Source organism: Periplaneta americana, chromosome 13, assembly GCF_040183065.1.
Source record: "Periplaneta americana isolate PAMFEO1 chromosome 13, P.americana_PAMFEO1_priV1, whole genome shotgun sequence".
Taxonomy (NCBI): Eukaryota; Metazoa; Arthropoda; class Insecta; order Blattodea; family Blattidae; genus Periplaneta; species Periplaneta americana.
The window spans coordinates 112841650-112857290 of NC_091129.1; the positions used below are offsets into that span (position 1 = coordinate 112841650).

Consider the following 15641-nt stretch of genomic DNA (forward strand, 5'->3'; position numbering starts at 1 on the left):
CATAAATTCACTTACAGAATAGAAGGCGTGAGAAATTAGATACTTTTTTAATTTTGCCCTAAATAATCTTAATGTTTTGAGTTTGATTTTTTATACCCATAGGAAGGCTATTAAAAATTTTTACTGACATATAACGCACTCCTTAATAGCACGATAGACTTGCCGATGGAGTATGAAAGTCATTTTTAAGAGTATTTGTGTTATGAACTGTTGAATTAAGTACAAAATTTTCACGATTACCTACGAGGAAGTCATTAATGAAACCATATATTGACAAGCCATATGCATTATTTGTAGTTCTTTTAAATGGTCCTACACGATTCCCTAGGTTTGACACATACTTTTATTCTTCTTATTCTTTTTTGTAGTATCCGTAGAATTTCCCCAGAATATTATTCCAAAACTCATTACCGAATGGAAGTATGCAAAGCACATTGTTTTTAAGGTATTGATATTTATTACCTCTTGCATAGATCTAACAGCAAAACATGCTGAATTTAGTTTGGGAGTAATTTCTTTAATATGAATAGCCAATAAAGGGCCGAATGAGGTTTGTTCTCTTTTGTTAGGTTACATAAAGAGTTTAAAACAGCTATAAAGATACTTTATATCTTTTCTGATGGCTACCCAGAGCATATATAAATGTACCTAGGCCAATTTATCTAAAATCAACATTTTAAAATTTTACCCACCTCCTTGTACTTAGAAGTAGTAGTAGCCACTATCTTCAAGCTCTTGTAAGTGATCATCCAGCCCTTCTTTTGTAACATAACATGAAAGCTATTTGTGAGGGTTCGACACAAATGAGTCGCCTAGAATCAAACAACACTTTATCAAAAAATATGATTTATCATAAAAGGCGAAAAACTAGTGCAGATAGATTGCAAACGGCGATTTTACTACTAAAGTTAAGGCAGATAAATTCCAGTTTGACTCCAAACGAGAAGTTCATCACAGTCCCTGCAAAATTCTGCACTGAAACATGTTTTTTTTTTCGAAGTACTGTACAGCAATTTCACAAATCTTGTAACGAAAATTTTATATATTCATGTAGGCCTATTGCATTTTCAATATAATACTGTCATAACAATAATGACAATTAGTACATATTCAATTAAAATAGAAAATAAATGTTTATTACTATTTTATGTCATTGGAAAAAAACTGTAACATGACCATCTCTTTATGTTGACTAGGTTTGACCGGAACGAAAGGTGCTCAACTTCACAGGTTTTACTATAGCCTATTATACAATAGACATAATAAGAAATGAAGCTGTGTTGGAAAGAGTGGGTGAAGAAAGAATGATGCTGGAACTGATCAGGAAGAGGAAAAGGAATTGATTGGGTCACTGGTTGAGAAGAAACTGCCTTCTGAAGAACGCACTGGAAGGAATAGTGAACGGGAGAAGAGTTCGGGGTAGAAGAAGATATCAGGTGATAGACGACATTAATATATATGGTTCATCTGAGGAAACAAAAAGGAAGGAGAAAATAAGAAAGACTGGAGAAAACTGGGTTTGCAGTGAAAGATCTGCCCTTGGTCAGAACACTATGAATGAATGAATGAGTATAAATAGGCAAGTGACATAATAACCACTAGACTAGCGGGGACGACTGATGGCCCTGTACACACAGTTGTTGAAAAAAGTCTGTGTCACTTATGTCATTCTTGCCGCCCTTGGGAGGTCTCTAAAAAAAGAATTCTGGACAAATTGAGAAATGTGGCGTTCTTTTAAGCATAAACTATATTTTATACAGTGGGAAATACGCAGTGAGCCATGTCCATAGCCACTGTAAGACTTATTTTAAAAATTATTTTCAAATGTTTACAAGTTGAAAAAATATTGCCAGTGCCTTTTAAGACAACACGAACGCAAGACAATGTTGCACACTCAATTCAGAAAAAAAGGAAAATAAATCTCACTTCTCTACTAGGAACTGAACCTGGATCCATTGAATTAATGACTATAATCGCTACCGCTTGCTGCAGTGGAAGACGCTCTTAATACAGCTTCTTCAGATTAGCAGCTGATAGGAGTACCATTAGTCCATCATTGTTGTACGAAATTGTCAGAATATTACGGAAATAAAAAGGGTCTTGTGGTGTGAATGTGGAGGTGGATTATATAACACGTGCATATTGGCTCGTGTGGGACGGTGTGAGGTATAGCGGCCGAGACACTCTTAGTGGGTAGCAAATTCCATGCCTCTGTCAATAATATCTGTCCATCTGCCACAGAGAAGACTTGTAGTAGAGGAATTCCTTACGTTTCTCTCGGTCTTTTGTCTGCACGTGCACAGGTTTGTGGCCCCTGATTCGTGTCAAGGTTGCTAGTCTAATAACGGGCAGATTCTAAGAATATGATTAAAATTAGTATAATCATTTTATTTTTATACTAGAATTACTTTACCCTGCCCAAGGCCACTGAGCTTGTATTGTCTGTGTACATTAATTGACTGTTAATCACGTGTTTAGAGAATGATAGTGTCCAGGTCTCGAAGGGCGTCCTACCGCCACAGTAGGCTCTTGGGTATGTTGTCTACACCGGGGTGTAAGATTCTGAACCCCAGGCGCCGCGACCTTGCCGAGGTGCTATCGTACGTTTTCCACACGAATAGTAACTCCAATTGTAATGAGCAAGTAGTGTGAGGTTCCGTTCGGTGGATGGCAGCACATTCGCCGCGGTGCGCATGCGTCGCTATGTTTTGTTTCGTACGTAGAGAAGCCGAATGAAGTCAGGTAGGTGCAAACCAGAGCTCAAGATGGAAGATAATGTGCTATCAGTGAGTGATGTGTAGTGTGAGATGAAACATTGCTGCCAACAGCCGTCTATGCGCGTGTGCTTCGAGACACTTTGCTTCTCGTCACAGCGGCTCGCTGAGGACGAAGAAGTGACCACCACGACGGCGGCTTCTTCGAACGGCGCCCCCCCGCGACTGAGCGGAGAGCCCGTGGTCGTCATGGCGGGCAGCCTCACCGAGTTGCAGGCCCTGCTCCAGAGCAAGGAGTCCAGAATCCGGGACCTCGAGGCGCAGCTACGACAGCGGGACAATGAGATCCTGGAGCTGAGGTCGCACCTGGATAAATTCCAGAGCGTCTTCCCGTACCACATCAAGAACAACACCCAGCTGCGCCCCCGCAAGAAGAGGGCCCAGGGCATCTCCGCGGAGCCCCAGAGCCACAGTACCATACAGGAGCTCAGCGAGCAGAGCTTCCCTACGTTCGACAAAAACGACAGGTAAGGTGGTCAACATAACCTAGAATATCACTCCATAACATAACCTACAATGCTATACAATGTCAAATACGTGTTGCGTTTTCAGTAAGAGAAGTGACAGTGTGATTTTCAATGCTACATTGCCAAAGTTTTCTGTAAATAGGCGTCTGTATTGCTCACAATGTGATAATGTCAAGGCTAGGCTATATAAGCAGGTGTATAAACATAACCTACACAGTCACAATTCCAGGTTTGTTTACATTACAATTATTACAGAGATGTCAACGTAACATTCATTCCTCAGTGCACAGAATACATTTGCTGTAAATAGGTTCCAATATTGTACACGCCATTACAAGATCTGAGATAGTTTAAGCAGGTGCCAACCTAACCTATACAATCACAACCCCGAGTTTACGTTATAATCATGAAGTGTCAACATAACATTCATTGTTGCACTATACTGTTACCTACATTGTTACATCATCTAAAATTGTTTACAAAATATATATCAACATAATCTTACTATTATCACAACCCTGAGTGTGATTTCGGTTAACAGTGCAAATGTACCAACACAATATTTACTACTGCAATAGGCCTACAAAGTGTAAGTTTGCTTTAAATAGATTACAATATTATCCACACAGTTACGTCTTAATTGTTTACAAGCAGGTGTCAACATAACCTTCACTTCCACATCCTCAATGCAAATTAGCTTAACAGTTTTATTATAGAGATGTCGACTTAAAATTCACTGCTACAGTACAGGAATCATGCCCAGTATTATCCACGTAATTTAAAATTATTTACAAGTAGCTACCAACTTAACTTACATTATCACAACCCTAGATTTATAGTGGTGCCGTCATAACATACTTTGTTACGCTGCAAACTATTATCAGACTAGAAAGATTATTATATCTGGGATGGTTTTAGTTACCACAGTGTCCACTCTCAAGATTCGTTTACAATTAGACAAGTGCTAACACAGGATATAATGTAAAAGCAGTTTAAATATATAGCCTAGATAGCCTACACTAGATATGTCAGTTTCTAAGATAATTCAGACAAATGTAAACATAACCTACATCGCTACAACCCTTTAGTTAGAGAAGCTGTAATAAAAAAAAAACACTTTTACACTGCAGGTACAGGTTTGCTTGGAGTTGATTCTATCTTAACCTATATTTACTATCACAATATCCAAGATTTTTAAGCAAGCATATAACCCATTGACTTGCCAATATAATACACACTATCACAGATTGTAGGCTAAATTTAAATAGGTACAACATAAATTGCCATACCTAAGGTTTCTCTAAGCAGATGCTAACATAACCTAACCTATACTGTCACAGTACAGAGGATAAGCTTAGCAATTTAACAACATACACTGGCATAATACAACAAGGCACAGGAATGCTTTAAGCGTACATAACCTAGCATATTACAAAAATTACACAGATTTGATTTAAAACTGTGTGAATATAACACACTCTTACAAAAAAATAGTTGGCCTACGTATGAATTGTTTCTATTTTAGGTTTGAGCACATACTAGCCTAACGTGTCCTATACCATTATGAGGCATTACATACCAAATTTGTTTTGAACAAACGTAAATGTAATAATACTAATAATATAAATTATTGTAGACCACATTTCACCAACAAAAATGATAGCCACAAATAATAATAATAATAATTTAACGACATAAACAAAGGAATTATACATTGTTAAATGCATTTTTGAAATAAAAATAGTTATGTTGGCACCATCATGCTATATATGATGCAACAGAAATTGAAGAGTTTTATTCTAACGCAAATAAGGACCCAAAAATGACTGTGACATATAATCTATACTGTTGCAATCCTATAACTTAAACGTAACGTACTAAACAAATGGCAATAGATTTCATATTGTAGTGGCGTGTAGTGATGTGATCAGGTACAATATAGTCTGATCTGTTTCAACATAGATCAGAGTTGATAGTAAACATGGTCACGAAATAAATATCAACATAGCCTGTATTTTGACAACAGAGATAGCATATCCTAGTGTGTCCAACATTCTGAATATAAATAATTGCCTACAACGTTCAGATAACGGTCCATTTATCCTAACCTATGACATTATTAATATAGAGTTTGCACTAAATATACAACATACCTATTTTTATTATCAACAGTTTTGTTCTTATTTTTATTAGTAACATGTGTTACTATGACAACACATACATTGTGCATATAGCTAATAGATATTACCATCTTATTGTAGGAATTTTGGTACCACTTTTCTTGAGTATTACGTAGTAATGTAATATAGTCGAATTTTCTAAAACTCTGTTGTGATATTCTTTAATGCCAATCATTTAATGTTCCTAATTTATTCAATCTTTTTTCTGCTTAAACACACCGAAAGTAGAATGTCAATACGAAGTATACAGACTTGATTTAAGGGGTTAGGTACAGCTTACAGCAGTAAAATTTCGGAAATATTCAACACTTTTTTTGATCCATTAGTGTATCTTGTACAATAATGAAAATTAGTATGTATAAAACTCTGTCCTTCTGCTATACGAAAAAAAATATTTTTAGGATTTAAAAAAAAATATTTAGACCTACATTTTTTTTTTTTCAAAATTCAGTTTACTGCACAGTGATGAAGCGTAGCCCACTGCTAAAAAAAATATCCAACATTCTGTGATGAAATTTTTTGTGTGTATTTATGCATGTCATATCTACAGTATGATGCAAGATCACTTCTCTACCTTTGATAGATTGTCGGATAAAAAATAAATTCATTTGAAAATGGTCAAATAACAGTATTTTCTACTAACACAAAATAAAAAAAAAGTTATTTATTAAGGAATGTAGGTGAAAGAGCATGATATTGTAAACACGAGTTTCAGCAATAAAATAAAAGCGAGAGAACATGAGAAAGTTAACAAGTTTTTGAGTTATGAGAGAAACGATTCATCGCTGCACAGTAAACTGCCACCATTTTGAATTTTGAAAAAAAAAATATATATATAAATGATTTTTTTAAATCGTAAAAATATATATTTTTTTTCATATAACAGAAGGACAGTGTTTTACACATACCAATTTTCATTATTGTAAAAGATACGTAATGGAGGGGAAAAAGTTGAGTATTTCCAAAAATTTTACTGCTGTAAACTGTACCTAACCCCTTAAAGAAAGCTAGTATAACTTGCAGCTTTGTAACATAAAATATTTAGCATGTCAACGAAACTTATATTGTCAAAATGGAGACTGTAATTTTGGATTACATTTGTGTAAATATGGTATAATTCCTCAAATTTCTAAAACCATAGGCAGTCTTAACTACTGCTGTCAGCATAACTGAATGTCATACACTTGAGATAAACTTTGTGTCAACAAAGTGGACTAGATAATCCAAACTATTGAACAATAAGTTAGACCTATATATTTGAACTTAAGAAATCTCAGTTTAGACTAAAATATATTTTTATTGATTTACCCATTATTGTTACATTCCCCAATACTTTTAATGTCTACTGTTTCTTAAAAACAAAAAGAACCGTTTGTTTGGGGATAAAAATTATACATGTTATCTCTACTCTTGAGTAATTTATGCTGGCACCAACATCGCATACTCTGTGGGGGCACTGAAATGTACACAAAATATCAACAGATAGCAACGTACCACACTGAAATATTTTATGTAGATAATACTACAAATACTACTAATACAGTTAAACATACACACAACTTTATGTCCATAACAATATATTATTGTTTGTTACACTGACATATATGTAGGATTTGTTGATACACTGAAATGAGTCACGAATTCTGGGAGCACACCAGTGGGGACTTTCTCTCCCAGGGAATATGAAATCTTCACCAGAGATAATTATACAATATAGGCCTACATTTACCTCCGTATCTCAAAAGTGTATTATTTTTATAGAAACCATAATTGTTCTGTCATTGTATAGTAAATTGTCATTTCTAGCATATAATTGAAATTCAGTCATTTGTAACAATTTGCAGCTTACTGTCTTAAGTTTTTCCTTCTAACTTACAAAATCAGTGATTTGAGTGTACAATAGGATATCGTGAAAAATCACCGTTTTAAGTTAAAAAAAAACAAGTCTTAATATCGTTACTCCCATTATTTAAGACTTTTTCTTTGAGTTCCATCGAATTTGACATAAATGTTGAAATTTTAATAGAAAATATTGGAACTGTATTTTTAAGTGACAACTTAGTAGCAAATTTGGTTCATTTATAAAGAAATTGTCCACACCTGTGGAGTAACGGTCAGCGCGTCTGGCCGCGAAACCAGGTGGCCCGGGTTCGAATCCCGGTCGGGGCAAGTTACCTGATTAAGGTTTTTTTTCCGGGTTTTTCCCTCAATCCAATACGAGCAAATGCTGGGTAACTTTCGGTGCTGGACCCCGGACTCATTTTACCGGCATTATCACCTTCATTTCATTCAGACGCTAAATAACCTAGATGTTGATACAGCGTCGCAAAATAACCCAATAAAATAAAAAAATAAAGAAATTAAATATATTTAAACAATAATGATGATGATAATAATAATAATAATAATAAGAATAACTTATTTATTTACTATTGTTTATTGTGCTGCACAACAGCCAGAGGCCAATAACAGTTCAGCACAAAGCATAATTACAATATGACAAAATTAATAATGACAAAATCACAATAAAAGTGCATAAAATAATGATTACACGTAAAGACAATAATTACAATTAACGACAATAATGACATTGAATGGACGGAATAAAATGGATGATTAAAATACATAAAATAATGACAATTAAAAGTAATTGTAATTGAAAATGAAAGGATGGAATCATATAAATGAATTAACTACAAAATGATGATGATAATAATAATAATAATAATAATAATAATAATAATAATAATAATAAATAACGTAGTTTGAAAACAATATTTTTAATAAATGATTTCACTATAAAACTCAGTCATATTTCTCCCTCTCCGAAGCAATATGTGTGAATTCAAGCCGAGACTGATTTCCGGAATTACTCACAGAGTTATGGCTTAGACATAATTTCATAGCATAGGTGACACAAACTGCAGGCACCTACACATTTATGAAGATATTAATACAATAATCACTGTTATTAGTGACAGTCCAGTTGCCTTCAAATTGTTTCTGTAGTCTTTGTTTCTAGCGTACACTGCTTTGATAGCAATATCTGCATATTGTTAGCCTTATCTGCTTTAAAAATGCAGGGACTTGTAGAGCATGAAGTATGAGAAATTGTGAAAAAAAAAAGTCACCGGTAGGCAAGGTGTTGTTGACTTCCATCGGGGTATTGTTCTACGAACAAGCAATTTTTTTTTATCAGCACTTGACGTGAGGTATCCTTTTACCAAGGTTAAATATGAGAACGTCCACTTTACTCTTATGTTGCACTGTTTTGTACATGATCACAGTTCTTTACAAATACCCAGACTGATTGAAACTTGTTATCTAGCGTGTGACAGTATTTTTAAATGCTCATTTTAAGTTGTGGTCGTTTAATAGTACAGATTCGCTTGTATATTTCTCCTAAAGTAATATGTCCTTGTGTTGTCAGATTCAATTCTCTGCCTGTAATCTTTTCGATGCGACAACAATTTATTCGTTTCTTCATGTTGAGTGTCAAGAAGAACAATAATAATAATATATGGAATCTTAATTGTGTTTTGTGTTGCGTTAAACCAACAGAATGTTACAAAATATTAGCGATGTCAGAATTTAGAGCTATAACGAAGAATGAAACTTAATAACAGTGCATCAAATTGGTTCCCAACTTCATTAGTGTTACGGTCCCCGTGAAGTTCATACTTAATTTTGGCGGACCCTTGAAATGTTCTGCATAGTTTAGGACCATAAATATGTGCTACTCATTAAATAACTGCATAATTTATATATATATATAAAATTAGAGATATCACGATATCGATATTAAATTTTATTTTATGAATATAAACGAAAATACATAAATACAAAGATATTTTACGTTCTTTCACTTTTTACGATAAAAGTGAATATAGTTTTTTAGCCTTACCATAATATTATTAATGGGATGGTTGATATTATTATCTTTCATATGTCAGTTTTGAAAAGTCTGGCTCAATTGTAGATACTCTTAAAGGGTTAGGTACAGCTTACAGCAGTAAAATTTTGAAAATATTCAAAATTTTTTTTTCTCCATTACTCTATCTTGTACAATAATGAAAATTAGTATGTGTAAAACACTGCCCTTCTGCTATGAGAAAAAAATATTTTTACGATTTAAAAAAAAATATTTATTTATTTATTTTTTTTAAATTCATTTCACTGTGCAGTGATGAAACGTTTCCCATATAACTCAAAAACTATCCAACATTCTGTGATGAAATTTTTTGTATGTATTTATGTATGCTATATCTACAATATGATGCAAGGTCAATTCTCTGTCTTTGATAGACTGTCTGATAAAAAATAAATTCATTTAAAATATGGTCAAATATCAGTATTTGCTATTACACAAAATTAAAAAAAAATATATATTATTTATTAGGGAATGTAGTTGAAAGAGCATGATATTGTAAACATGAAATTCAGCAATAAAATAAAAGAGAGAGAACGTGGAAAATGTAACAAGTTTTTTTAGTTATGAGGGAAACGCTTCATCACTGCACAGTGAAATGTCAATATTTTGAATTTTGAAAAAAAAAAAAAAATAAATAAAATATAATAATTTATTTTAGATCGTAAAAATATATTTTTTTTTTCATATAACAGAAGGGCAGTGTTCTATACATATTAATTTTTATTATTGTACAAGATACAGTAATGGAGGAAAAAAAAATGTTGAATATTTCCAAAAATTTTACTGCTGTAAGCTGTACCTAACCCCTTAAGTAGCAAGTTTAACTCAACATTAAATTTACTCCTGTATTTCAAGAAGACCAAAGCAGAAAATGTATCCTAGACACAAATATGTTGATGCACAGTGTTATGTCGCAATTCGGAAAACATCAGGATAGATGCGTGAATAAAACGAAGACTTCAACAGGGTCGTTGTGGGAAACATAATTTTTAAGCTCGAATCAACAGATAATAATTATAACAGCTCATTTTGTTTGACAGACAACCAATTTTTTTGTCACCAAGAAGGATTTTCATCTAATTGTTGTTTTTTTTTTTTTTTTTCCATTTCATGAAGAATAATATTCCTTTCATTTTAATGTTAATAAAACAAGATGTTCTTTAGATTTCCAATTATATTGGGCAAGAGTTCATCATCATTTGTTGCTAGTAAGTTGCTTAGAGTGGGAAATTAGTCCAGTTCTCGATTGGCAACTTAACTAGGCCACAAGTTTAATTTGTTTATCGTTGTTTCAATCTTATTCTGAACGGTGAACACCAAATTGGACCCTGAAAATTGAATTTAGAGAATTAAAAAAAAAACACTGAACGTATCAGATAGGTAGTCAAAAACTTGCAAGCCAAGAAAAATCCCTCAGGCGATCTCTGTTAAATCACAGTCTAGTATATAAAGTCACGAAGCTTGAGTTGTTGAGGTTGCTAGGAACAATAGACTGTGCAGGTACTATTTCGCATTGTCTGTAATGAGGCGATATTAGCGATCCTAGTGGTTAGCAACTATCTGTGGATGCATATTTATTACATATTGAGCTTCGTGACTGTATATACTAGACTGTGGTTATATTCTGTGTCTCGAAAGTTTGACACAAGTAAAAAATATTCCAACAAGCTGAGAAAAATCAAAGAACATGATAAAGTTCAGTTTAATTAAAATACCATTTGAAAACATATCTTGTTTCTGCGGATCCACAGATTGAGAACTGCTAGTGTATCAAATTATAATAGAGATGAGGGGGAAATTTGGCTTCTTGCACTGTATTTAAAACCATGTTAATCGAAGGAAACGGTTTTGTCAGTACTGATATATTAGGAATTTTTTACCAGTAAACCTCTTTTGTTTGATGTCGTTCTTTACATATTTTTGGTTTTCATGATTTTCACGGCTTTGGCTTTACGGGTAGATGGACCAAAGTGAATGTATTTATTATGTTTGCTTGCTAACACACACGTGTAAGTTGTTTAACTGAAAAGTCTTCGAAGAATATGGCACGTGCTTAAAAGCACTGTCATGTATGTAATCACGAATGTGTGGTTACTACCTACTATCCCGACATTTAAGGATCCCCTGAAGAGCGCGTGGTAAAACATCTGTTGCTGGCATGACTGTTGGCAAGATTTACACCCTACCACATTATCTCCTGGCCTAGTTGTCTCATAAGTGGTGTCTTGTTGGTATCACTTGTGAGGTTCAGACCTGTCTTCGTACAGTTGACTAAACAGCAACACCTCATTTGTCTTCGAGAGTTCTGTAATGTCAGTTACTGAATCATTACATTTTAATATGGAACTTTTTTATGCGTTTGGCATTCGAGAAAATGATGTGTTTAAAAAAAATAGTTTTGAATCCGGCAAACTGTCATAAAACATAAAAGGAAAACGAATGTGGTTTAATTAATTCATTATTATTCATACACAAATGGGGGTAATTTATAAATGTGGGGAGTATAAAGACGGAAATAGTTTATTGATAGTCTAATTCTAAAGCATTTAGGCCTAACTGTGGTATTAATTTCCAAATGAATCCAAGTCTCTGTAAAGTTATATTGTTATTCATTATAATTTCAAACTCATTAACATCATATTGACTATCAATTGCACTTTTGTCTCGAGACAAAGTCTCATGGAATGAAGAAGCAATTATGAAGTGCCTTCTTAAATTTGAACTCTGGGAATATGAAGGCAGACGTGAAAAGAAATATCGGAATTTTATTTCATATACCAAAAATCCTTACAATCCCAGCCATACAATAACAATCACGAAAATCAAAATGTTTACGCATTTGTATGGATTTGATGAATTCCCTGTCACTTTTTAATGTTCGAGTTTTGTATGCAGAATGTGAATTTTTCTGTTTGTGATTGATACAATATAATAGCCTATCAGAATCACTTTTCTCTTTGTCCAGAACTGCAATAGAACCGATCTGATTTCTGCTTCATCTGTTAGTATACTTCTTTTCCAGTACACTTATTTTGAAAACTTTTTAATATGGATTAGATTTCTAATATGATAACATTTTCGGTTATCAGTAAATATTTAAGAACAATTTTGTAGTTAGAAACTGTTGACTACCTTTTTACGCCTCAGTTTATAATAGATATAAATTATTATTATTATTATTATTGTTATTATTATTATTATTATTATTATTATTATTATTATTATTATTATTATTATAATATACCACCAGTGTGTTTCCGAGACGTAGAGTTGTTTCGTAATTCGAGGTTGCGATCTGGCGTGGGCTCGAATCCCGTTTGCGTCTATTATCTGGTTGGGTTTTCTTTGAGGTTTTTCCCAAGCATAAGGCCAAAATCAGGCTATCCCACGAGTATTTCGTTATCAGGAATACCTAGATAACTTCGTAGTTGGTAGAGCATCGTTCAATATAGCATAGGTCTATTTAAAAAAAAAAAATAAGAGAGTTGTTCTTTCCATATACTTACTTACTTACTGGCTTTTAAGGAACCCGGAGGTTCATTGCCGCCCTCACATAAGCCCGCCATTGGTCCCTATCCTGAGCAAGATTAATCCAATCTCTATCATAATATCTCACCTCCCTCAAATCCATTTTAATATTATCTTCCCATCTACGTCTCGACCTCTCTAAAGGTCTTTTTCCCTCGGCCTCCCAACTAACACTCTATATGCATTTCTGGATTCGCCCATACGTGCTACATGCCTTGCCCATCTCAAACGTCTGGATTTAATGTTCCTAATTATGTCAGGTGAAGAATACAATGCGTGTAGTTCTGCGTTGTGTAACTTTCTCCATTCTCCTGTAACTTCATCCCTCTTAGCCCCAAATATTTTCCTAAGCACCTTATTCTCAAACACCCTTAACCTATGTTCCTCTCTCAAACTGAAAATCCAAGTATCACAACCATAAAGAACAACCGGTAATATAACTGTTTTATAAATTCTAACTTTCAGATTTTTTGACAGCAGACTGGATGATAAAAGTTTCTCAACCGAATAATAACAGGCATTTCCCATATTTATTCTGTGTTTAATTTCTTCCCGAGTATCATTTATATTTGTTACTGTTGCTCCCAGATATTTGGATTTCTCCACTTCTTCAAAAGATAAATTTCCAATTTTTATATTTCCATTTCGTACAATATTCTCGTCACGAGACATAATCATATACTTTGTCTTTTCGAGATTTACTTCCAAACCTATCGCTTTACTTGCTTCAAGTAAAATTTCCGTGTTTTCCCTAATCGTTTGTGGATTTTCTCCTAACATATTCACGTCATCCGCATAGACAAGCAGCTGATGTAACCCGTTCAATTCCAAACCCTCTCTGTTATCTTGGACTTTCCTAATGGCATACTCTAGAGCAAAGTTAAAAAGTAAAGGATTTAGTGCATCTCCTTGCTTCAGCCCACAGTGAATTGGAAACGCATCTGACAGAAACTGACCTATACGAACTCTGCTGTACGTTTCACTGAGACATTTTAATTAATCGAACTAGTTTCTTGGGAATACATATATAGAAAGTATTTTATTTAGATTGATGTTGCTCCGAGATTAACAGTCCAGTAAATAATTAGGGTTTACTAACACGCCTGATGTTTTTGTGTTACTATTATTATTATTATTATTGATGATGATGACCGTGAAAATGATGTTTATATTTTAACATTATCATAGTATTAACACAAAAGCTTTTTATTTTGTTGATAAATTCGCTTTTATCCAAAGGAAATGGAAACCTCTTCTGATACAATAATACGATTGTTTTATAAATAAATGAATGAATGAATGAATAAATGAATAAATGAATTTATAAGTAAATTTGTAAGTAAATAAATAAATTTATAAGTAAATAAGTAAATAAATAAGCAAATAATTACTGGTAAATAAATAAATGAATTATAAATAAATATGCAAATAAGTAAACGAATAAATAAGTAAATAAATAAGTGATAAGTAATTAAATAGTAAAGAAGTAAGTAAGCAAATAAATAAATAAAGATGACTCATATTATTTGTTTAGCATTTATCTATCGTATTTCATTCGCATTCGTAAAGAAGAAATGGAAATATTTATTTACAACTACTATGATTAGAGCCATCTAGTGTTAACTAACTATAACGGAATAATGTTTTTTTTATTATAAACACAATTTAATTTAATTTAATGTACGTAAAGTAATGGAAGTGAAATTCCGTAAAAACAAATTTATTAGGGTGCTTAATGTTGATTGATTTTTCGTGATTATATTGATAGTTTAGTTATGGTATTCCTCGTAGATTTATGTAAACAATTGCGACTCATCATTGACAAAACAAAAGCAACTGTGAAATCGTCAATATTACAACGAAGGATGGTTCTGATTGTTTCAAATTGAACATATTCTTGAGCTCCATTGGTGAATTGATAATTGATCGAATTAGTAATTATTGTAATATTATTATATGATGTATTCGCATTTTTTTCTGAATAATATGCATATATTAAATGACTATCGATATTCTGTTAAAGACTGCTGTACTGTCTACTTGCATTATGAAATCGTATTAAAAAATAGCGGACTTCGAGAATGAAGAATTGCGCTCGATGTCAATATTGTTCTATGTTTAATTGAATTGCCTTGTGAGGATGTTTGGAATAGTTGGAAATTACTGTGGAGATATTATTGTTTCGGGTGGAATTAACAAACAGGTGTTTCTCATAGATCTAACGATCTCAGAGGTAGCAAATTTACAATCTGTGTACACAACCAAAATATGTAAATACTCTTGCTCAGTAACTGACATTACACAACTGTGGATGATAAATGGTGCGCAAATCTTTTCAGTATTGAGACCAGCAAGAGATGAAACTCATTTGTTTAATTCTTCAAAGTGCTCTGAACTGTTTGGACATGAGTGAAAACAAATGTTTAATAATGCAATAGGCAATGTTCTTGAGTAGCTATATTTCGTCGTTGTTCCTGCAATAACTCCTATGTGCAAAATATAAAATTTTTCAGTAGGAACAGAAAACACATTTATTCATATCTTCATCGTTTTTATACACATGCTTCTTGTTGTTATTTAGTCAAGTGTCCGAACACAGGTTTGAACCTCATAAGTAACACCAATAAGACATCACTCGTGAGGCATCTAACGCAAGGAGATAACGGGGTACGGTGGCCAGTTCTTTTCCCCCTCCAATGCATATGTCGCCGATTAGCTACATATTACACTAATCAGACTTCAGATGCATAGAAACAATTGA

At 33.3% G+C, this 15641-nt stretch overlaps 1 protein-coding gene across 2 annotated transcripts in view; it reads left to right on the forward strand.

The window, feature by feature from the left end:
• The first annotated feature begins 2710 nt into the window (after positions 1 to 2710).
• for (cGMP-dependent protein kinase for) overlaps positions 2711 to 15641 on the forward strand; it is a 599950-nt gene continuing 587019 nt past the window's right edge. The window contains exon 1 of one of the 2 annotated variants that reach the window (XM_069843871.1): positions 2711 to 3241. In XM_069843871.1, the coding sequence (XP_069699972.1) occupies positions 2808 to 3241 (434 nt within the window). In that variant the 5' untranslated portion in view covers positions 2711 to 2807. The remainder of the gene's footprint in view (positions 3242 to 15641) is intronic. The other variant, XM_069843872.1, reaches the window with a different exon arrangement.